The following is a 25,284-nucleotide window of genomic DNA, read 5'->3' on the forward strand; positions in this document are numbered from 1 at the left end:
TCTATTGAAGCATTTACTGTGGTCTCAAATATGCTAGTTGGGGACTGGGTTGTAGAACTCAGGAGACCTTTCTGCTAAGCAAAAGCTCCCCGTGCAACTTTATATTCTTGTTGCTATCTTTATCAGGGTATTATTACATTGGTTGACTTGTACAAGTAAAAGAAGTAAATTCTCAGTTTACAGTGGAAATGACCTTTTTAGAGTGGGGGATCTAGGGCTAAAGCCTCACGTTCTCTTTATCGAACATGAGCTTATTCAAAACAATATCTTCAGTCTTGCGTTTGGCCTAATCTAAGCTAAGTTCAGGTGACCTGCCTGGCCTTGGTTCTCGACTTGACCAACTGTAGAGAGCAGGTTCAAGTTGAAGGCGACACAGTTCGTCTATGAGCAGAGTCCTCAATGGGCCTGACCTTTCAGGGACTCTGAAGTATGACCTGTTTAAGTGGGAAGCTGTGGCTAGAAAATGGGTTTCAGTGTGTGGAGTCTTGTGTCTCGTGGTCATGAGATGGTGGGAGATTGTATGCTTAGGTTTAGCTGGTGGCAAGGAGAAAAATTAAGAGGACCTGGAAGTCATTGATTTCCTAATTGAAAACTCAGTAAGCATGTCTTTCCTGGAAGCCATTTTTTTGTATGACTAACACTAAGATACCATCAACTGCATCTCCTCTGCTTACCCCCACCCCCCCATTAAAATTGTATGACTTTTTTGGTGTGCTTCATTGCCTTTGAAGTTGACATGGTGGTATAGTCAACTGAATGCTCCAAACATTCTCATAGTATCTGGATACTAGTGGCTAGCAATTGTTTAGTATTTGAAGAGCAGTGACTACTTTCCCACACAGATGATTGAAAATGAGTGAGTGCAGTGTACTTGCTATGTGTTTGACACACAGTGTCAGGTTGTGGCTAGTTGATTCAGTCGACTCCCTCTCCTGGCAGCCTCCTGTGTATTCGAGTAGAGCCATGCTCCAGGGGGGATTAGGGCGGGCACCTCTGGGAAGCCAATCACCAGCCCCGTCTTCCAAAGAACCACTGGGTGGATTCAGACAACAGACTTTAGTTGAGTGAGTAACCAACCATTTGTGCCATCCAGGGGTCCCTGGTATATTGCATTGTATTACTTGTCTATTGAAAATGAGACGCGGGGCTCTTGATCTAACGTGAAGACAGTGAGGTTGGTCCTTCTGGATGAACAGCTGGGTTGCAGTCAGCCAGCCAGCCTTGAATTTTAGCAAAGGAAAAGCAGCCATTGACTATTAATTTATCTCTTTCCAGCCTTGAACGAATCAGTGTGATTTCCTGCCCACAGACAGCTTGGCTCTCTTTTTCTAGTTTTTCCTCTAATCACTAGAGATATTTACAGAAATTTCTGGCTAGCTCCCAGTTCCTAACCTTTTTTCTTCTTTGTAGATACTGTGCTTAATAGTATCTGGAAATCCCACGAGTCTCATTGTTTCCTGTGGAAAGTTGCGGAACTCGACCTTGTCTTTGGCATTCTGGCTGGCTACTGTGTGCATCTTACAATTAAATTGCATGTGTTCTGTTTGAGAGGAAACTTAAAAAGTCTGTTTACCTTACAAGATCAAATGCACGCCGTTGCCCGTTGCTCAGGTTGGAGTGGTGCAAGAGAATCATTTAGGCAGCTCAGCTGAAGCTCACAGTGGGTGAGAGAATGGGCTCATGGTAACTGGAAACAGTGCAGGCAACTGAGTCACCCTCCTCAATGTGGTCCAAAAGGTTTCTGCAGGAGTTCGGGAAATGCACCTCAAAGGGGTGTTCACGAGTCTCATTCATCGCAAGTGGAATTTCCTGTGCTTCAGCTGGCTACGGTAAATGGATTGCCAGAAGGGCCTCTGGCCTCCCAGCAGGTACTCAGCAGTGGAGCAATTGAGGCTCTGGATCCAGCTCCCTGGCACCACTGCCTTCTATCACTGTTGGGTGCCTGTACCCCTACTGTGTGCTCTCGCGGCTCTTTCGGGAGAGGGCAGGAAAGCTTGTGGGGTGTGTGCAGGCAGGGTTGCCAGTGAGGTTACCTGTACCTTGGGTGCTTCTTCACGGTGCTGACTGGCCCGACTGCTGAGCCTGCTGCTCCATCTCGGCTAGGCCATCGCCGATAAGTAATCACCATTGCTGTGTGATGGCTGAGAGCAGACTCCAGCCAGCGTGGACTGGGGTGTAGTGTTTTCCTGATGGATGGTGCCTATTCTGGGAAGCAGCTTATTGTCTCACGTGAACGGGCTTTCCAAAATAAATGGCTGCTTTCTTAATATTTTGAATCATTTTCTTCAGCACATGTTTTGTTGCTGTGGTTTGAAAGCTTGCCAAATAGATGCCTTTGCACAACTCCCTTTAGGGCTGGGTATAAAATCAGACCAAAGCAATGTGATTTAAGGTTGAGCATGATTGGGAACTCAGCACTCACTCGCCTTGCATTCGGTAGAAGGGCAGCAGAGTGCTTCAGAGTATTTCTCTTTAAAAAATTATATATATACATGTATGTATGTATATAATACACAGCTTCACTGCCTCATAATAAAAAAGGTTGCATCTGAAACCATGGGCAAAACCATTAGCATGATAAGTAATTACTTTTGTGATAGCAATTAACTTCCAAAAATCATAGCGATTGATAGTGTAGATGTGACTGACAGTCTTAGTCAAATTGTATAGGGTTACAGGACGAAAAATAACCAATGGGGCAGAAATACGATTAAGTCCAAGCCCTTGTCAAATCGATCATCAGTTGATCTGCTTGCCTGCTTCTGTGTACCTGAGTAATTGAGCCATAAACCTGGTGAACTTGGTGTTGCCTCCCTGTTAAACAAGGGTCTTTGGTTTTTACATTTCAAACACAGCTGTGTGCTTCTTGTGGGATTGTCAGTTTCCTGTAATTGAGAACTTTTCAGTGCCTCCTGTGCTGGTGGAAAAAGCACTGTCACCAGCTGACTGCCTAGTGCTCTTTAAAAGGAAATTGCAAGTTCTTCTAGAGCAACGGTTCTCAACCTGTGGGTTGTGACCCCTTTGGGGGGGGGTGTCAATGAACCTTTTCACGGGGGTTGCCCGATTCATAACAGTAGCAAAATGACAGTGAAATAGCAACAAAAATAGTTTTATTGGTTGCGGGGGTCACCACCACATGAGGAACTGTATTAAAGGGTCGCAGCATCCGGAAGATTGAGAACCACTGTCCCAGAGTCACAAGTGAGATCCACCATTTGTTTACCAAGGCCAAGGGAGAGATCATATTGCCAGAAGCTTATAGTAACTATCTGGATATTGTGGTGAGAGCCACACAAAGGCACCTACCTGCTCCTCCACTCACTGGCTTGCCACCCCTGCACCGGCCGAAGAGAGTGCGTGAAGGGAATGGCTTTGAAACTGTGAACTGTGTCTTAAGTTCTCTTGGAACCAGGATCATGGCATCCCACTGCAGTGCAGCGTGCCAGCCTCCCACTGCCCTTGGTGGAAGGTGTATTCCAACAAGGAGAGAAGAAAACGCTCTGAGGTCCACATTTTGCTGTCTTGTTTGTGCAGGGAAAGTTCATCTTCTCCCAAGCGTCTTTTGGAATTCCAGACTGTTAACATTAATCCCGTTTCAAAATGAAACCTTCATCTGCAAATGACACAATTATGAATGCACCAATATACAAAACACCCACAAGGACAAATAGATTCGACAAGGCTGTGGCATACAAGGTCAATTGCATTTCTATATATTAGCAAACAATTGGAAAATGAAATTTAAAAATCAATATGGAAGTGCAAAGGACCTAGAAAACCAAGTCATTTTTGAAAAAGGACAGAGCTGGACGATTGCACTGCCCGATTTCAAGACTTCCTATAAAGCTACCGTAATCGAGACAGTGTGGTGTTGCAGAAGGACAGACACATAGATCAATGAGACAGAATAGGCAGCCCTGAAATAGACACACACACATGGTCAATTGATTTCTGGCAAAAGTGCAAGGCAATTTAATGGAGGAAAGGGTAGTCTTTTCAGCACACGGTCCTGGAGGAATCAGACACCCATATGCAAGAAAATGCACCTCAACCCGTACCTTGTACTGTACACAAGAATTCACTCTAAATGGGTGAGACCTAGTTAAATTCTAGAACTGAAACCGTTAGGAGAAAACAGGTAAAAGTTTGTGTGACCTTGGATTAGGCTAGCATTTTTTTTAATACCATCTGAAAAGCACAATTCATAGAAGAAGAAAAAGATGGAGTTTAGAGTTATTCAAAATTAAAAACCTGTTCTTCAGAAAAAAAATCCCAATGATAATGAAAAGACAAGCTACAGCCTGTTTAGAAATCCTTTCAGTGAGCATCATCCTTACTCCGTGGAGCAACTGTTGGTTTTGAACTGCTAACTTTGAGGTTTGCAGCCCAACCACTACTACCAGGCATGCTTCTAGAACAGCGGTTCTCATCCTGTGGGTCGAATGACCCTTTCACAGAGGTCTCCTAGGACCATTGAAAAGCATAAACATTTCACAATATATAATTATGTATGGTTTCATGATTAATCACTATGCTTTAATTATGCTCAATTTGTGACAATGAAAATACATCCTGCATAACAGTAGTAAAATGACAGTTATGAAGTAGCAAGGAAAATAATTTTATGGTTGGGGGTCAGCACAACACGAGGAACTGTATTAAAGGGTCGTGGCATGAGGAAGGTTGGGAACAACTGTTCTAGAATATATATCGAGCTCTTCAAACTCAATTGTAAGAAAATAATTTTATTTTTAAATGGGTAAAATATTTGAATAGATACTTTACTAATGCAGATTGCAGCAAAGCTCACGAAAAGACATTCAACATCATTAGTAGGGAAGTGAAAATTAGCCCAACGAGATAGCATTTGCACATCTATTAGCATGCATAAAACCGAGACCTGAAAGTACCAAGTGCTGGTGAAGACGAGCAGCTGGCGCCCTCGCAACGCATAGAGGCACTTTTGAGAAGCTGGGCAGTGCTTGAAAGCCAGCACTTAAAGAAGACACAGCAGCCTCACTTTGAGGTATTTGCCTAACGTTCCTACAAAAACTCGTCTGAATGTTCACAGTGGCCTTCTACATGATCTTCAACTCAAATATCTCCCGCTCTTAAATAAACAGCTTCATTGGAATATTGTTTAGTTATACAAAGGAACAGACTGATATAACTTGGATGAATCTTTAATGTTTTATGCTGTTTTGAAAAGATGCCAGAGCCAGAATGCTACAGACTGATTCCTCTAAAAAGATGTTCTGGAGAAGGCAAAATCTATATGGAAAGAAACAGATCTGGAATTTCTGGACACTGGGAATCGGATTGATTATAAAAGGGCACAAGGGAACTTTTTGTGATGATGGAAATTTTCTCTATCTTGGATTTCTGGCTATAGCTATTTGCCAAATTGCATAGATCTGAACAATCAAAAGAGTAGATTTTATTGTACGCAAATTACACCTAAAAAGCCTGAATGAAAAAAGAGACACCATTATGAAGATGAGTAGATGGGTGTAAAAAAATGCTCTCAATATACGTAGCTGACAAATAATTTAGTGCATATGTGTATGTACATACATGCGATCAACAATAAAAAGATGAATGACATAGAACATGGTCAAAAGTCTTTGAACAGGTATTTCACAAAAAATGATCTTTTTTTCTTTAACTTTATTGTCCATTGGGTGAAGGTTTTACAGAGCAGATAAACAGTTCTACGTTCAGTAATTCAGACACATTTTGTTTCAACTCATCTGTTGCAATCCCTTCATTACTTATTCCCCCTTTACCTGTGTTTCCCATTTCTCTTCCTCCTAACCCTCTGATCCTTGCCCTTGGATAAGTGCTGTCCTTTTGATCCTAAGTATTAACATGGGAAAAAGTTCAGTTCCAAATCTGAAAGGTGACTAAGGCCCATAGTCTTGGGATCTCTCTGACCGATAAGCCTGGTCTCTTACAATTTTGAGCTCCACATTTCTCTACCTTTAGGATGGGCCTTTTCAGAGCAGGTGGGGGCAGTAGATGGCGGTCTCAGGGCTGTGGAGACTGGTGTTTACATGGTCCATTAGTCCATTAGGCGAATGACTTCCATGTGTCTTTTGATTTTCATCACTCTCAGTTACCCTCAACCGGGAAAGATCAGTCGTTGCACCTTAGATGGTTGCTTGTAAGCCTGTAAGACCCCAGTTACTATTCATCAAAGGAGGATGTAGAACATTTTCTTTGTGAATTGTTAATGCCACTTGACCTTGGTGTCTCAGAGACTGTAGTTCTGACCCCCCAGGTTTAGCAGTTTATTCTCTCAAGATGTTTGATTTTGTCTGAGAAGTGGTCTTACATACTTGGGATGTGTTTTTTATTTTTGCTGTTGTACATATTTTTCAGAAGTTTTATTTGCATATAATTCAAACATACAATTCAATAATTCAAATACAGCAAGAAAAGTTGTACAATCATTACCACAATCAGTTTTAGAACCGTTTCTTCATTCTTTTTTTTTAATTTTAACAATTTATTAGGGGCTCATACAATTCTTATTACAGTTCATACATATACATACATCAATTGTATAAAGCACATCTGTACAGTCCCTGCCCTACTCATTTTTTCTCCTCTTTTCTTTTTTTACATTTTATTAGGGACCCATACAACTCTTATCACCATCCATACATATACATACATCAATTGTATAAAGCACATCCATACATTCCCTGCCCCAATCATTCTCAAAGCATTTGCTCTCCACTTAAGCCCCTTGCATCAGGTCCTCTTTTTTTTTTCCCCTCCCTCCCCTTTCCCCCCTCCCTCATGTGCCCTTGGTAATTTATACCTCGTTATTTTGTCATATCTTGCCCTATCCGGAGTCTTCCTTCCCCCCTTCTCTGCTGTCCCTCTCACAGGGAAGAGGTCACATGTGGATCCTTGTAATCAGTTCCCCCTTTCCAACCCACTCACCCTCCACTCTCCCAGCATCGTCCCTCACACCCTTGGTCCTGAAGGTATCATCCACCCTGGATTCCCTGTACCTCCAGCCCTCATATGTACCAGTGTACAGCCTCTGTCCTATCCAGCCCTGCAAGGTAGAATTCGGATCATGGTAGTTGGGGGGAGGAAGCATCCAGGATCTGGGGGAAAGCTGTGTTCTTCATCGGTACTACCTCGCACCCTAGTTAACTCATCTCCTCTCCTAAATGCCTCTATGAGGGGATCTCCATTGGCCGACACTTGGGCCTTGGGTCTCCACTCTGCACTTCCCCCTTCTTTAATATGGTATATATATACATATACACATATATACACATATATACACACACTTATATCGTGTTTTTTTGCATGATGCCTTATACCTGGTCCCTTGGCACCTCGTGATTGCACTGGCCGGTGTGCTTCTTCCATGTGGGCTTTTTTGCTTCTGAGCTAGATGGCCGCTTGTTCACCTTCAAGCCTTTAAGACCCCAGACACTATCTCTTTTGATAGCCGGGCACCATCAGCTTTCTTCACCACATTTGCTTATGCAACTTGGGATGTGTTTTTAGGCGAGACCAGTCCCTGGAGAAAAGGACATCATGCTCAGTAGAGGGGACGCGAGAAAGAGGAAGGCCCTTGTGGGGAACAGAAGGATTTCTCCCAGGTTGTCTCCACCCAATATATGCCAAACTTAGCTGCTTGCAAATGACTATACACTTGGAGGTCATCAGGAGTAGATTAGGGGTCATTCTCCCTAAGAGCAATCAGCCATCTAGACCAAGCAGACACCACTGTTTATCCTACAGCAAGCAGGGCCCACTCCCTTCTGATAGAATAGTAGTTGTTTCCTTGTAGGAGACCCCTGAGAGGTCAAACCCGCCCAAGGATGACTAAGGCTAGGCCACCACCATGGATCTAGGGTCCGCCCATCTTGTCACATGTATACCCCTAGACCTTCCCATTCCTACAGGCAAAGCCCTGGCTCATCCCCTTCCTGTCACGCTTATACCTACCATACATCCCCTTCCTATGATGTGTATGCCTATTGTACTGCCCCTTCCTGTGACGTGTGGTTACCTGTAATCATGCCCCCTGAAAGAGATAGAACCCTTGGTTAACAATAAAGTTGGACCTCTCCTGCTCTCGCTCCCGGGGGCTCTCTCCTGCCCAGGTGGCCGGGCTCCCCCCATGAGGACCACCAAGCGGGACTGAGGTGAGCATGCTACCATGAATTGTGTCTGACTCCAGTATTCAACCTCTCTCTTATTCCTCTCATGCTCTCTATGACTTTACTATAGTCTTATTATCGAAGTGCAATTGTGTCTACCGGACCTGTGATGATTTGTGTGTGCAGGGGGGCTTCTGCCCACAGGCCCTTAAGGAGATGGGCTGACGTAGGGGCTACAACAGTGGGCACAAATGAGCCTGCAGACAGTTGAGAGGAGGAGGTGCATGACTGGGCAGTGCTTGCTTCTGTTGTGCATAGGGTCGCTGTGGGTTGGAATCGACTCAAAGGCACAAGTTTTGATAGCTTCACTACATTCATGGAGATGTTTGCAGCAAAGGTAAACGCACAAATACAAATACCCTCTGTTAATCTCTCTATATATATTGTGGGTATGCTCCTATGGCCTGCATGCCTGTCTACTCGTAGATCATTACTGCAGAATTGTATAGATAACAGAATTTGCTTCTCTTGCCATGGACTGTAAATCTCCCAGTGTCTTCCCCTGCCTCCTTTTGTTTTTGCCTCCATTGTCTTTATCAACCTCTCTTTTCACCCAGGCTAGCACTTGACTAACTTCTAGCTCTTGACTTCCTCCCCCACCCTTCTCTATTGAAGAATGCTTCTTTTCATGTGAAAACCGATTCTTGACTTTTACAGTAGTGATCTCATCCAATATGGATTCACAAACTTTGTGACCTAATGCTCCCTTTTCAGGAGAAAAATAAGGTAACCCCTCCCCCAATTAAAAACTACTACAGCCTATGAGGAACCCTGATAGTGTAGTGGTGACCACAAGGTCACCAGTTTGAAGCCACCAATGTTCTGAGGGAGAAAGATGGGCCCTTCTACACCCATGAAGAGTTACAGTCCCAGAAACCCACAGGGGCAGTTCTACCCTGCCCTGTAGTGTTCTATAGGACCTGTGACAGGGTCGGTGTTGACTCAGTGGCAGTGAGTTTGTTGTTTCTATAGCCCACAGTTCAGGGTAAAGAATAGGCTGCTTTTACCCCCTCCCCCCCAGCCCTACCCTGCCCCCAGTTGTGCAGCAATTCCCAGGGGCTGGTAGTTGCTTCTTTGGGAAACACTGTCATACAGTATCCTTTTGTGTTTGACTAATTTCACTCAGAATAATTTTGCTTACTGAATTCACTTTGCCCATAGATTTTCTTCATTGCTGTTGTTTAAATGTTTCTCAATCTCTGTGGTTTTCCTTTTTTACTTTGGCGAGCCTTATTCATTTTATTTGAGGTTGTCCTGTAGTTTAATTTCATCCTCAGTGTTAAGGGGTCTGTTCTTGAAATCTATTTGACTTGAATTTTAAAGTTCTTTACTGTACTATTCCCTCTATTTTGTAGTGATCTTCACAAGAAATTTTACAGATTGATACCTCTGGTTTCCTATTTTCAGTCTTGTATGTTTGTTTTAGTTTGGCTGCTTCTATACATGGGCTGCCTTCTGGGTGGTGGTGTCATGCATGTTAATCTCAGGTTATTGTCTTTGTACAAAGAACTCCTCTTGGTATTTATTATAAAATCGGTCTAGTTTGGGGAAAAAAAAGATCGGTCTAGTTTGTACAAGTTCCCTTAGTTTCTGTTTATCTAGAAATGTCCCAATTTCACCATTGTATTTGAAGGACAGTTTGCTGCAGATATGACTGTTGGTTGGTAATTTTTTCTGTTCTTTCAGAATTTGACATATGTCATCCATTGTCTTCTTGCGTGGTTTCTGCTAAGAAGTCAGAGCTTAGTCTTCACTGGTCCCCCTTTTAGTTAACCCCCCCCCCCGCCCGAACTGTTGGCAGGATTCTGCCCTTGTCTTTGGTTTGAGAAAGTTTTCATTATGATATGGGCTTCCAGTCTGTCTTGCCCAGGGTTCATCTGGCTTCTTGAATGTGCATCTTCCGTAACGATGGAGGACGTTCCTTCCAACAACCATGGCCATTTTTTCTCTCCTTTTTGTTGTTTCTTCCTATCCTGGAATTCTGGTCACATAAAAGTTATTTTTCTTGATGGTCTGCCATATAATTATTCGGCTTTCTCCAGATTTCCCCCTTCTTTTCTCATGGTTTCTTTAGCCCAGGAGTGGGGGACCTTTTAGGTCATGTGCAGGCGACACATGTCAGACATTTAGTTAACTCACTCCTCACGTGATGGCTGGCACGGCTTCTCTCTGGTGAGGTGTGTGGTGGCTGGTTTGGTGACTGCTAGGGCTTCGCATGGCCTCAGGAGTAGACAGTTCCCTCCCACTCCCCAGCAGATGAGTTTTGAGAGCTTTCTATTCAACTTGGCGCTCCATCGATTCCATTCTTTTGCTCTTTGAATGAAGTCGTTATTTCTGAAATCTTAGTATTGAGGATCTTTAAAAAAAATATTTCTCGCTGTTTTTGTGTTTTATTTCCCATTTATTTCCCACTTCTTGTAGTATTTGCCAGAATTCCATTAAAGTTTTATTCTCCATTTTTCTTGCTTTTGCCTGCAGCTTTCTTAATCTTTTAACTCATTGTAAGGAATCTAAGTGCCATTCTTTTGAATTCCTCACCAGGTAGTTCCATTGTCATTTCCTACTGAGAAAGGTTCCCTTGCTCCGTGTTTAGGTCACTTTTTAAACAACTCCATATTGTTTTTTTCATGTAAACAGATTATTTGTTGTCTCTAAGGTACTGTGGTGGTGGCGTATTTACTTGACGATTGCCTGTTAGATTGTAGCCACTCACCTCTCCTCTCCTGGTACGGGACGATGTGGGTATGTACACAGTTGTCTCACACAGTAGTTTGGCTAGTTTGAGTGCTGTCTTTTGAGGGTCAGGTGCCATAGATAGGAGTTGTAATTCTCATTCAGTTTATAACTCATTCAGTGTGGTGGGGCAGCAGGAGGTGTGGGTACGGCTAAGCTGTGTGGCCAAGGTTGCTGTCTTGAGTAGGACAAAGGGGGTGGGGGAGGTGAAATGTTTTAATGCATACAAACAACAAGGACAGTTTTTAAAAATCATTTTATTGGGGCTTGTACAACTCTCATCACAATCCATACATCCATCCAGTGTGTCAAACATTTGTACATTGGTTGCCATCATCATTCTCAAGACATTTTCTTTCTACTTGAGTCCTTGATATCAGCTCATTTTCCCCCTCCTGCCCTCATCTACCCTTGAAAATTTATAAGTTATTATTATTTTTTCATTTCTTACACTGTCCAATGTCTCCCTTCACTCATGTTTCTGTTGGAAGTTTTAACAAAGAATTTTTGTAAAAGGAAAAGCAAAGAAAGAAAAGGTACAGTAATCAAAACGAGGTCGAGAGGGAAAGACAAGCAAATAAGAAATAGAAAGAAAAGCAAAGAAGGAAAAAGAAGAACTGAGAAATAGAAGAAAATGAAGACCAAATGGCAGCTGAGAAAGAAAGGACGAAGAACCAGGGAAGGAGGAAGTGGGCAGGGACAGGACACTGGAGGGCAGGGTACCTACTCTGCATTTACCCTCCTGCCAACCTAGAGGGAGTGGGGAATGGATTGGGAAGTGGCCTGATTGGGGTTCATGCCAGCCCCCCGATGTCTGTTTGGGGATCTGATCTAGAAGCAGTTTGTGCGGGGTTTAGATGGTGGCTGAAGTCAGGGTGCTTATTCCTAGAAAGGAACTTTCGGGCCAGAGGACAGCTGCAGGCAGAGTGAGTGGTTGTGAAAGGTGTTCTTCCCAGCAGGGTGTCTAGTGACAGGCCACTTGCCTGACACTGCTTTCTCATATTCCAGGTGGTACTGGGACACCTCCCGACATGGGGGTGGTGCTCCAGGACCCCAGTTCATGTGGGCTGGTTCTGACTTCAGGCAGAACCCCCAGGTTGATAAGGGTCTGGAAGGTTGTGCACACAAAGGGTGAATTCCACCTTTCTTTCCGTCAGCCACTAGTTTGAGTGCTCTTGCTGGTCCTGAGCAAGCAGAGCTAAGCAGCAGGGTGCAATTCAATTGAAAGCTGCTTGCCAAATTTTCCGATGGGTGCACCGAGTCAGGCCAACCATTAAAATGTGCCTATCTCCTCCCTGACCACTTCAATTTAGCTGCTTCCAGTCAGTAATCAATCAATTTCTCTATCCTTTCTTGTGAAACTCAGGGTTCCTGGATTATCATGTCGGCGTCATTTGGTCTCTTATTGTCAAGGGTCTGTGTAGCATGTCTGCCTACTCTGCCATCCTACAAAAAAATCTCTGATCAGTAAACACGTGGACAGGTGCACAGCCTCTTCAGTCAGGAATTACAGATTACAACCACAGTAAGACACCATTTCACATCTGGTCAAACTTCTAAAGACTGCCAGCATCCAATATTGCTGAAGTTGGGGAGCAGCTAGCACCCCCATACACTGCTGTTGAGTGTAAGTGGCACAGCCTATTTGGGGACCTGCTTGGAAGTTGTAATGGAATGAAACACACTCTTAGGATCCAACTCACTGCCATCGAGTCAGTGCCGGCAGGGTAGACCTGTCCATGGGAGTTCCCGAGACTGCCGCTCCTTAGAGGACTAACGGGCTTTTCGGTCTTTCTCCAGCACAGTGGCTGGTGGTTTCCACCTGCGTACCTTGTAGTTAGCCCAGTGCATCACCACTACTTCATCAAGGTGCCTACTTGTCACACCCAGTAGGGAGAGAAATGTTCAGATGAAGACTCGTCCAAGAATGCTCATAGCCCCAAACTGCAAGCAGCCCAGATGCTCATCAGTTAAAATTTGCACCGGCAACCATCCTAAAATGGAATACTACTGAGCAGTGACAAAGAATGAACTCCCCTAAAAATCGAGTTTGGGCAGAGTCTTCAGACTTCCTCTTACTTCACAGCGGGAAGGAGAATCAAATTCCACATCAGCTTAAGGTCCCTTCACATGAGGCAGGGGCCAGACATGCCTCCACCTGCCAAGCTTCTTACAATTTCCAACACTAGCTATCTTTTCCACAGCACATTATGCATTTCTTTTGGGTTCAATAATCCATGGCTACACAGAACTCACAGTACTGTCCTGGGTCTATTAGGGAAGCTAACAAGTTACAAAATTTAGGATAAGAAATAATTGACGATACAGTTCTTTAGTCAAGATAAGTCTCTTCTGTGCTGTGTTCTCAGGCTGGCCTCTCTGGTCCTTAGCCCTTTGGCCTGTCCTCTGCCCTCTAGGACATTGTGACAAAGATCTTTCAGTCAACCAATAAAAGGCGCTCCACTTAGCTTTATATGTCAGCCTGAACGCATTTGGCTTTCGGCTCTGTGGGTCAGCAAACCTTGCTTCCTGCATTAAGTGGAGGCACCTCTCTGCTGCCTGGCGGCACTCAGCTTTACAGGCTTCGTGGACCCGGAAGCCCACCACTCTTGGTGCTCTAGCTCTTGGTTCTGTTGCTGCCACGTCTCTAGGGTCACAGCTTTCTGTCCCTGGATGGAGGCGGTTCACGTGGTCCAAAAGATTTGCTCCATTCCCGCCTCATCGATCTTGATGGTAATGAGGTCGTCCTCCTGCTTCCGAGGGGCCTCATTTTTTACAACTCAGCAGGATGGAAAAATGGATCGATCTTCACATTGCAGTTTAATGTGTTTCTAACCACAATCAGCTCTGTTAACAATCATTTACAACTGAATCATATAATCCTATCAGCATTTTCCTCCCACCCCCTCTTCTCCAGACCACCAGGAAGAGGAAATAGACTCAGTCACTTGGTGGGGGTGATGAAGACTGGCCAGAAGAGTCACATCAAGTAAATCACTGCACCAGGACTTTTGGTACAGCATGGATCTCAAAAGCAAAAGATGTGCACACTGTCTGATTGCTTCAGGGATAAAGTAGAAGAACAAACAGAGCCAATCCATGGTGATAGTGATTGCTTGAGGGTGGGGTGGGAGGGGAATTTGAAAGAGGGCCAAAGAAGCTTTTGGGGGTGATGAAAATGTACAAAACGCATCCATTGGGTGATGATTCTCTGAGGATATACAATTGTTAAAACTTACTGAGCAGATTACCATCTGTACATGTTATTGTACATATAACCTTAATAAAAATGTCTCCAAGACTTTTATTGAATCTGAAAACAATTGTTTAACCTTTTGTTCTGTTTGGTCTTCACTGTGTGGATTCTGACATAGCCTCCGTTTCTATGTGATACATCTCATTGGCATTACCCAGAATCCCCTGTGGCACAAGGAAGGCTCGGTTCTGAGTGAGCTGTTTGACATGGCTCAAGGCTTCAGAATATCAAAAGTCAGGTAAGTGACTTGTGCTTCTGACGGAGTCCTGCAGGACCTGCTTTTCCTTACCAGTTAACCATCTGTAGAATCTCAGTGTTGGAAAGAACCTGGAGACTTAACATGTGTGTGTCCTAATTTTAAGGGACAGCCCCTTCTAGAATCTAATGTGGAAAAGAAGGAGCAACAATACAATCAAAGGATTGGAAAAAAGGCTTTTGCCCCACCCTCTTTGAATGGCAGGTTTCTTGCTGTGGTGTCTCTCTCTCTATATATCTATCTATCTCTTCACTCTCCACTCTGCATAGGAGAGTCGTGCACCATCACCTGTCTGCTGAAGATCCCCAAACTATCAGCAAATCCATCTTTCTCTTCTAAGTTCAAACTTTATCGCGCTCTCTGCTCTACCACCCAATGTGCTGTCATCCTAATCTCATGTAAAGCTGCTCCCAAACCTTTCCTGATGCTTTTTTATCTTTCTGTATCCTCTTACTGTTGCCTTAGCCACTGACATCTGGCATCTGCTCCCCAGCCCTTTTCAGAGAAGCTTCGTGCTGTAGGAGTCACCGAAAACTGAGACTTTGCTAAACCCTCACTTGTCATCCTCCCTGCTTCCTGAAATCGTGCTTTCCCTCACTTCTGGGGTACCATTCTCCTGCCTCACTACCCGTTTTTCCCTTTGAGACGGCTACTCTCCAGTTTGCTATCCTCAGCCCTCTTTCTTCTCACTAAAACGTCTCTGGGCTCTCATCCTTTCTGAGGGTGTGGCTGTACATGCGTACACTGAGGTCACCCATCTATCTTCAAGCCCAACTCCTCCCACCCCCACCCCCACTTTCAAATCCATATTTCTGGTTGCATACTGAACACTCAAACACAGGGTGTCTGTCCAAAGGTAGACTCATCATGTTCCTCAGCCTGGTCAGGATGCCCCCGGAGACCATGTTCTAGACGAACAAACTGAAGCCTCCTTCAACTCTGCTTCTAAAACTTTGTAATCTATCCTGTCCTCTCCATCGCTCCTGCCATTGCCCTGGAGACTCTCCCTGCCTGGTTCCGTCTGGATGCGGCTCTCTTCTACCTTCAGAACGCACCCCACTTCCCTCGTCGCAGGATAGAGATTCCCCACCCTGGGATCCTTTGTTCACACTGTTTTCTCAGCGGGGCCAGAGTGAGTCCCCCTCCCTGCTTTGGGTTAAGAGTTGAGCTGCTAACTGCAAGGTAAGGGGTTCAAACCCATTAGTCACTTGAAGGGGGAGAGGTGAGGCTATCTGCGTCTGTAAAGCTTTGCGCTCCCAGAAACCTGTAGATGGCTCGCCCTGGCGTGAAATGGACCCGGTCACCGTGGGTTTAGGGAAGAAAGAGCACACACAGCGATTCGCACCGTTCCTTCATTGCTTGTTAATACGTTTCTCAGTACTCTGTGACGATCTCGCTCATAAGAATGTCTGAATATGTGTGTAGACATTGAGCTGAGGAGAGGACCCGGGTCCCTCACAGGATCCAGGAGCAGACTCACGGGGTCTCGAGCAGAGAGTGCTTACTGAGGAGCGCTGGTAGCACTGCTCACTGAAGGCCGGTTTGTGGGTAGATTGACAGTCTTGGCAGCCCTGCAGGGCTGTTCTGCCCCAGTCAACGACGGGCGGGGGGGGGGGGGTCAATTTGTTAGCATCCCCCTGCACCTCCTGCATGTCAGCCTGTGCCCACGTGCCCTGAAGAGCCGAGTGAGGCTGGATCTCGAGGGCTTTGGCCCCAGCGTCCTGCTGCCTGATTGACATCTCGAGGCCTCTTCCGACAGGGCAGACCACCATAGCACCTGTAAGCTGAGGAGCAGGCGTCCCCTCCTAGGCTTCTGCTCTCGGGATTGGTACAGGGAGGGGCGTGCCAGAGACGACTTGGTGCCATCTTCCATGCCACATGCCTTCAATGCACCACTGTTGGGAAAGCTGCCCCTCCCTCTGCCTGGGCACGGTGGTGGCACCAATCCCCTGCCTGTGGACCCAGAGCAAAGGCTCCCTCCTACCCTACTGACAGAGCCAGGGTGGCGGCGGGTGCCACACACGGGTGGGAGCTGCGCCAGCCAACACGGCCATGGAGCCAACCGAGCCGGGCATTTTTAATTGATGCCTTTAATAATTACTGTTTAAGCAACAGAAGGCAACGTGAAATTGTTTCAGAGGCAAACCCGGGCGGTAGGAGCCAGGAAGTTGGCTCTGTAACACACGCTTCCCACCCCACTCGGTAGCTATTATTGGTGTCGGTTTTTTATTTCATTTTCTCACACCATCACTGGGGAGTGCAGCCGCCGGTGCCCTAAGGAGGGAAGAGGTAGGTGCCATGTGAAAGCCCAGTTCCAGTTCCACCAAAATAGGCGTTGCAGGTAAGTGGAGCCCCTGCCTGGCTGAGCTCCTCTGGGCAGCCGGGCAGCAGCCTGCCCCATCTTGGAGCTGCCGTGGTGCCCCAAGGCCAGGCCCGCAGCTTTGAAGAGGCACACCAAGAGCCATCTTCAAGACGGCTTCTCAGGGCTCTGTACGTAAATATTTGTGATCCGTCTGTTCTAATTGCTTTCCAGCTTGTTTGCTCTTTCAAAATCAAATCCGGTGTGCGGTTTCCGGTGTCCTTGGCTTGGTGAAACATGGAGAGTTACAGGATGTCCCGGAGCCTGGGCAGCCGCATCAACTTGCACTGTTTGCTGAGTCGCCAGACATCTGGGCTCTGGAATGGAGACGGGGACACCGTCCCTGACCTCTGGGGACTCTGACTACAAGGAGACATGGCATGCTAACTTGCAGCCTCAGCTGCGGCCTCCCTGGCCTGTCCCTCCCCCCTCCCCCCAGTATTTCTGGGTGAGGTGCAGAGATGTGGCAAGCATCGCCACAGGTGGATTCAGGTTCACCTCCGGAGAGGTGTGTTGCCAAGGAGGACAAGGCGGTGCAAAGCTGACCTTGAGCCTCATCTGTCCCCTTTGTTGGCCTGAGGGTCCCTTCCAGGTGGGATGCTGCCAACTGGACAGGGGGGCTTCTGGGTGACGCAGGGAGGGGACCCCTGGCCACCGAGAGCTGTACAGGAGCGTGTCTCTGAGGCAGACCACCCATCCCCCACTGGGCCTTTTCCCACCCAGCCCTCCTGTCCCTCACCCTAACCAGCTGAGTTACCCCCTCCTCTTCCTTCGCTGACCTCCCTCTCTGCACGGGCCCATCCAGAGGCCCCATGACGTGCAGGGCCTCCTCAGTGAGCTCTGACTGCTGCCTCCTCCCACCTCTTCTCTGGTCCTTTTCACGGTCCACGCCAGGCCGGCCTCTCATGCCCTCAGCCTCCCCACTCATCCTCACTCATGCCTTCAGTCTCACTCACACTCAGCCTCCCACCCGCATCCGTACTCACGCCCTCAGCCTGATCCTCAGCCTCATACTTGGCCTCGCACACTCCCTCAGACACACCAAGTAGGTTGCTGTCCTTGTACCACTTCACTTGCTGTCTCTTCTGCCTGTGGAGGCCAAGACTATCCTGATGCCCACAATCTCCCCAGGCCCCCACCCACAGGCACCCTTATTCCTGCCTGATTGGCCTCTTTCAGATTCCTCACCGCCACCTCCCATTGCATCATGCCTAGCCCCATCCGAAGCTTGCCTGCACCCCACTGTGGCTCCAGCCTAGGCCCATCTGGCACAGTGCCCGTGCCCAGTGGAGTGGACCAGTTGCCCTCCAACACCAGCGCGTGGCCCGCCCCACCCTTCTCACTCATGGTCACCGTCCCACCTCCCCCTTGTCTGGTCATGAGGTGTACTGTCTAGCAGAGCTGTTAGGCTAGAATGTTCAAGAAACAGACATGTGCAGCACACACTTCCCAAGAACAGCATGTTTATGTTAGCTAAATGGCAATTCTATCACCCCCCAACTTCCCTCCTATCCATCACTTCCAGACACTTCTCACGTGGCCCAGCCACCTTGTCTGGCCGTCATGGGTGCACTCATTCATGTTATCTCCTCGGGGGGAGCATGGGATGCGGGACTTTGATAGGGGATTTCATGACGCCCTGGGGGTACTGTGGGATCAACCAGCTGGAGGAACTACAACTCAAAGACAAGGGGACCCCGTCCTGAACTGCTCATTACCTATTCCAGCAGCCACGAGGTGGGACCACCTTTCCTGGGGGTCCTGAAAGTACAGGTTTTCACCAGAGGCAGTTACTGACAGGTAAGTGTGCAATATTCCTATAGCCAGATTCCGGCATCCTCCCAGATGACACACGAGTATTGAGAAATCATTGCTGAAACGGCTAGATCAATTTAAATGTAATGAAAAGGCATCAAATCAGACACCAACATGGCAAAGTACATTAACAACCACAAGCGCGCTGGTCATTTCATATCATAATCCCGGTTTGGGTTCCTGTTCCGTGTGTCGGCAAGAGGAGCGAGCAGGCGAGCCTGCCACGTTCTCGTTTACTCTTGAGGGAAACAAGAGCCTCCTTGCTCCTGAAAGAAAACTCAATTTATTTGTCTCCTTCGGGCATCGGAAATGTTAGCTGCAGCCAGGAGAATCCTAGGGACTTGTAGTAATTTAGATGAAAGGGCACCAGGAGTGAATCCACATACTCTTCTGTATTTGGACAGTATCTTTGAATGAATTCAGAAGGTAAGGCAGTTTTACCTCCCTTGCAGCTGCCTTTAAACAAGTACATGTTCTTCCGAAGCAAAATCAGACGTTTCATCTTTGGGAGCTCCTTAAAATGACACAGGGCTTGCAGAAACTCAACTAGTCTCTTGGGACCCCGGGGGGGCAGGCATAGCCTGGAACTTCATAGCCAGGAGAGGCTCATCTTTGAGGACCCTTGGAGGTACAATGGCTGAATCACTCACTGGCTTACCAGCCATTCCAGGGGCGGACGATGAGGGAGCCTGCTTCTGCCAGGATTGACACCCTTGGACTCTTGTGTTGAGTCACTATGAGTCAGAGTCGACTGGCAGTGGGCTCGAATTTATATTTTTGTGGGGAAGGGCAGCTTGGAATTTGGTGGTGGTGTTGGAGGTGGTGGGCTGTGAATGGGGCCTTCACCCTGGGAGTGCTTTTGAGCAGACCCTCTTGAATCTGCCTGGTTGACCCAGCTAAGGAAAACTCAAGCCAGTTGTCCTTGGCCCCCTGTGGCTCAGAGCAGAACTCAATGGCTGCCTTTTCAGGATTGGATCACCGTGCCTTCCATCTGAGACGCCTCTGGGTGGACTTGAATCACCAACCTCTTGGTTAGTAAGTTAGCATGTTAACCATTTGCACCAGCCTGGGGACTCCTGACTCAGCTCCGGGGCTGGTGTGAAGGGAGCCCCCGGGTGCAAAACATCTTTCAGGGAGCAGGTGATGGGATCTAAGTGCCTGGAGCCGTGGGTGGCTGGTAGCAGGTAGCCCTGAAGCAGGTGAGATCTGGGTAGGCCCGACAAGGGGCTCTGGTGGAGTAGAGGGTCACGGAGTGTGCTGCTCGCCCGCAGTCGAACCTGAGGCCGTCTACTCCGGGAAAGGTTTAAAATCTCAAAACCAAGCGGTTTCCTCTGGCTCTATGAGGCAAAATCGACTCAGTGGCAGCGGGTTGAGTTTTGAGTGGGTACACTCTCTCTCTCTCTCTCTTTCTCTCTCTCTCTCTCTCTGTCTCATGAACCCCTCTAAGTCAGTGGTTCTCAACCTTCCTACTGCCTTGGCCCTTTCATACAGTTCCTCTTCTGGTGACCCCCCCCGCCCCCCAGAGCCCCCAACCATAAAATGATTTTCATTGCTACTTCATCACTATCATTTTGCTGCTGTTAAGATTCGGGCGACCCCTGTGAAAGGGTCAGTCGACCCCCAAGGGAGGGCAGGACCCACAGGTTGAGGAGCACTGCTCTGAGTGAATGTGTCCGTGCCCCCCTCCCGGGCCACTCCTGAGAAAGAATGGTACCTTTTGTACTTGCCCTCCTGGTGTTCAGGCAAAGCCCAGGACGGCTTCCTTCCCGCGCCCCTGCTTCCACGGGCCACGCTGAGGGCGGCCAGCCTGGCCCAGCTCACCAGTTCTGAAGGATCAATCGGCCTTTCTCACAATGTGCCGGGGCGGAATTTGCAGCGATCCCTCTTTGGTTGTTGGCTTTATCGTTGTGTTGACTTGGTGTTGGGGTGCAGGCGGTGCAGTGCCCTCGGGGCTGACGTGCTAAGGCAGAGCTCGCACTTTAGGGCTCAGGTGGCAGCCCAGCGATCGATGGAAGGGTCACTTGGTTTATCTCCCTGCTGCTGCCCCATCATTACAGGTCGCAGTCAGGATGATTCCAGGGCCACCATGGGCTTCAGTAGGGGACCTCTGCATGGGAACCAAGAGCTGTGATCTGATTGAAAAGACCCAACGTGGTGACAACGGGTTCGCTCTTTCTTTTACCCGGCACGCTCACCCCTTTTATTGAGCTGCCACCCCGGTGTGCCCAAACCTCTAGTTCAGAGGTTCTCAGCGTGTGGGTCTCGACTCCTTTCACATCATCACCTGACTCATAACAGTAGCAAAATGACAGCTATGAAGTTGCAAGAAGAATAGTTTGATGGTTGGGGGCCACCACCATGTGAGGAGCCGTCTGAAAGGGTCGAGGCTGCTCTGGTGTCTCTCAGCCATGCTGGGCTCGAACTTCGCAGGGTTAGCCCTTGTGTGGGAAAGCCACTCATGGGTTTGAGGTTTAGCCAGATAAAGCAGGCTCCAGTTTTGCTCAGGGAAACTCGTGCAGGGCAGACGCTAATAGAACCTGATGGCTGCTTGAGCCCCTGGGAAACAGTGCTCCGCATACCTGAGTTTCCAGCCTGCCGCCACATGGGGAAGGAAGGTTGCAGTGTCCTCGCAGTCCCTCTTACTCTGCTTACAGAGTGCAGCAAACAGGGTCAGGGGCCCATGCTGAATATTTGATGAGGAAATATCTGAAAGGTGGAGGTACCCGAACAGGGCTGCAGGCTGCAGGATCCAAGATGCTGCTAGCGGGGCTCCTTAGCCAGCCTCTCCTCCAGACCCACCCCCACCCCCACTGATCCACCTGCCCTCCTCCCTGGCAGCGCAGCGCAGGACCTGCTGCCCACCCGGCGGCGGTGTCCAAAACTGCTCAACATGGGGAAGGGGAAGTGGCGGGCAAGTGTCCCCACGCCATCCTCCAGGATGCCATCCTAAATTGCAGTACATCTGCTAATGAGGAGACAAGGTGTTACCTTCCGTTCAGAGCAGCTGCATTAATTACATCCTTTCAGACATCCCCTGTGCCTACCTACTCTGGCCAGCTTTCCTCGCTTTAAATTAATAGGCCAAATTACAGGGAATTGGGGAGGGCGTCCCCTGAGGCCAGAGGCCCTCCCCTCCTTGGACTCCTGTTGCTGGGGACCCGCTGGTTCCCCCTGGAAGGCTGTCTTAGGAGGTACCCACTCGCTCAAAGGTGCCCACCTACCACTATGTGCTTCAGGACCAGGAGGAGGGGCTCTGCAGGTCTCAAGCCCACCGTTAGCTATCAGCTTTATGGAGGTGAGCCGAGAGGGCCCTCTGTGGTGTCCTCTCTGTAAATGCTCGGTGATGCCTGTGGGTTGGCTGACTGTGGAGACCCAGTGTCTGGGCCTCCTCTTCCGGTGGGACTTCTGGTCCAGTCTCTCAGCCCATTTCTTCTGGGAGTGCCTCTCAGATCTGTGAAAAATGCCCCTCAGTCACTTCTGTGAGCTCTCTGTGCCTCTGCCATCACCATCTGTCTGTCTACTCCTTGTCACGAGATGCCCCACACCAAGCCCGCGCCCTGGCACCCAATCAATGTCCAAGGGACACTGGCGGAGCAATGAATGTGGTGGTGCGTATGCAGGGATATCTGGGGCCTGGCCCTACCCCTCCTGCCTGCAGCGAGGGAGAGAGGGAAGGTTTAAGCCTGAATTTTAGGGACCTGCCATTGGGCACTGAGCAGTTCGAACCCCCTGGAGAGCCCAGAGAGAGGGGTGTCACCTTTGCTCATCCCCAACTGAGCAGGCTTCTGGAGGGGCCTCCCTGGGAGGTCATGCCCTCTGGAGCTCAGTGGCATCAGTCACTATGAATGACCCTGAAGGTCAAGTCCTTTCCAGCTGACTTTCTGGACACTCACTTAGCAGGCCAATGGGGAAGCAGCAGAGTTGTGTCTCACTTGTAATTCCCAAGAAGTCACCCCATGTGAAAATGTGTGTTGTCTTGCTAATGGGATGCTAATGAAATATTAAAGCCAGCCTCCCCCCCTGGGGCTGGGCTACCCTCCCTCAAATAGAATCCATCTTTAAATGCAGAGCCCTGGGGAATTTATATTTCACAGTACGTTTCAAAATAACCTTGGTATTTCTCTGCCATAGCAGAGAAGTTCATAATTTACATTTTGGGACTGCCCCGCTGGGGCCAGGCGCTCTCCCTCTGCAGGGGGTGGCATTCCCAGGAGAATTGTAGAGGCTGCCCTTCCATCCTCTGCAGAACCTGGATTGTCACGTTCTCCGCTATGCCCCCCCCCCACTCTCCTTTCTCAGCAGAAGCTCCCCCCGCCACCAGACCAGTTGCTACCAAGTTGACTCCCAGTTCAAGGCAGTCCCGCGTGGTGCACTCAGACCCCTTGATGTGAGACCAGGTGATCTGAAAAGTCCGCCACTGAAAGCCCGGACACGTGGGGCCACCACTCAACGTGAGACTCCAGTGCACAGTGGATGCGCCGCGTGATAACGTGCCCTGGATTGTGCCTTGCCTGTGAGCCAGAGATGCCGGCACTCCTTCCCACCCCCAGGGAGGGAGCTGCCTCACTGTCTCACAGGGGGCAAGGCTGGGGCTAAGTGGGAGTGTCCAGTTTCCAAAGGTGTGCAGCTAGTAATTCTGGTTTGAAAATAGTCCTGGCAGGCTCCAGTACCTTACCTAGAAACCACTGACCATGCTTCCGTTTTCTCCCTCCCCTTGCTGAGTCTACTGATGAGTACCAGAGTCGTCCTTTGTCAGAACTGGAGAAAAGGCCTTGGATCCTCCGCATGGGGTGTCATGTTTCAGGGGCCAATTTCTCTTTCCCAATTGGACGTGAGATCCATGCCCTTGTCTTTGTCCAGGCTGTCACTGCTTGGATCCAGACACCTTGGGAAAGGTGGGGCCGAGCAGTGGGGGACGGCAGAGAGGAGCCAGACCAGAGTGCTCGCCCTCTTCCTGACAGGGCAGGCGTGGCAGGTGACAGTGATGAAAGGGGTATGAACCTGGGTGTCCTGGCTCAGGACAGAGAGGGTGGGTGCTGAGGACTCCTGGCTCCTTAGGGTCTCTGCTCAGCTGGTGTTTAGCTTTGAGAGACTCTCTCTGACCCAACTCCCTCCCTTCCTCCTTTGAAACAAAGCAACACCCGTTCCCACAGCTCCCTGTTGGGATGATGGTTAGGTGCCTCACCTGGAAGCTGCTTGGGGTGGTCAGTGCCCTGCCAAGGGGCCTGCAGGAACCTTCTGGATTTACTTGCTTTGTGGGCACCTGACCCTCAAACCTGTCAGGAGGCCATATCCAGCAGAGTACTGCCATGGTGACAAAGGTAATTTTGCCCCTGGTGTCCAGGACTCCTCCCACTTTTGCTTCGTCCAGTGTAGATCCAGACTGACCTCTTCCTGGAAATTATTTACCCACAAGCTCCTCTCTCTCCCTTCTTAACCTGGGATCTGAGCTCTCTTGAGTGTGTTCCGGTTATTTTGTGGGTGTGCTTTTCTGTCTGATTGTCTCAGGTTGTTCGTTGACCAGTGCTAGAGATTGTTAGGAGGACTGCCCAGAGGATGTAGGTGAGGGGTGGGTAGGGCTAGGAGAGTTTCACAAAGGAGGTAGTGTGGAGTTGGGCTTTGAAGTCAGAGGTGAATTGTGATACAGGCATGGAATACAGGCATGGGAGCAGGTTTGGATGCATTTAGAGGCACATTTATAGTATTTTTTTGTCTGGAATATGAGTTGCACATATGTTTACTAAAAGGGGGTACAGAGGCTATCCTGGGGTGAATTGTTCCTCTCACCATCTCTTCCTACCTCTGGGGCATGTGGAATAATCATAATGGGTAGTTTCTAACAAGATCTGGCTGATAACGTGTCTTTCACGCTTGAATGTAGGTGCAAAAATGAGGACCCAGCTGTGACTTACTCACTGTCTGGTGCTGGAATGGCATCTGCTGTGTTTTAAGAGGTACGGCACGAGGTTCTCCATTAAGGGGATATATACTTTAAGGGGGAACAAATTCACACACACACACCTGCACACACGACGACAGTGCCTTGGCTGGCTACCTCAAAGACCACATATGGTGACTCCTGACTACTGGGTATACCCTAGTTCTCAGAGCCTGGTCTCGGTGAATCTTTGATGAGGGATGGGACGATATGCGTACCAATTTTTTTTCTCTGAGAGGCAGCCATCCCAAGCCTGGATTTAAAAAGTTGGGGACTTTGAGTTCTGTAGGACAGCGAGATCAGGGGCTTCCATTGGCCAGGAGGTATTAGGAACCAGCATAGTCTATGGTGTTGTTATACAGCCTCCCCTCACCCCACCCCCATCCAGAAACACACTCTTCCTGGTCTCCCCAGCTTTTAATCTTCATTTACAGGCCTTCTGTAGTACCGATGAAGACATACTGTACTGCCCGAAAAACACAGCCCATTCTAATTCTGTGTGCTTCAAAGCCATGCCTTTGGACAGAGCCGCTTCAGAAACACGAAAAGGAGGAGGTGCAGCCGGCTCCAGCTCCTGGACCTGTCTAGAAGCTCTGTCCTGCCGGCTTCGCATTGGCCTAGGGCTTAATTAAGCCTTCTGATTTCTTTTTCAATTCATTATTTTTCGAAAAAGAAAAGCTTCTTTAATGGAAGCTTTTCAAATCCAAGAGCTTTGGATGCCTTGATTCTGCCAGG

The 25,284-nt window shown here is 48.3% G+C and overlaps 1 protein-coding gene across 3 annotated transcripts in view; it reads left to right on the plus strand.

Annotated features, from left to right (window-relative positions):
* CAMTA1 (calmodulin binding transcription activator 1) overlaps positions 1 to 25,284 on the plus strand; it is a 1,074,576-nt gene that overhangs the window by 115,356 nt on the left and 933,936 nt on the right. For 2 of the 3 annotated variants that reach the window (XR_012784534.1, XM_075550589.1), the window contains one exon: positions 13,843 to 14,047. The exons of the other annotated variant lie outside the window; for it this stretch is intronic. Coding sequence is in view for 1 of the 2 variants with exons in the window: in XM_075550589.1 (XP_075406704.1) it covers positions 13,843 to 13,863 (21 nt within the window). In the remaining variant the exon portion in view is untranslated. Of the gene's footprint in view, positions 1 to 13,842; positions 14,048 to 25,284 lie in introns of those variants that run through there. 3 annotated transcript variants of the gene reach the window in all.

The sequence above is a fragment of the Tenrec ecaudatus genome, chromosome 1 (genome assembly GCF_050624435.1).
Source record: "Tenrec ecaudatus isolate mTenEca1 chromosome 1, mTenEca1.hap1, whole genome shotgun sequence".
Lineage (NCBI taxonomy): Eukaryota > Metazoa > Chordata > Mammalia > Afrosoricida > Tenrecidae > Tenrec > Tenrec ecaudatus.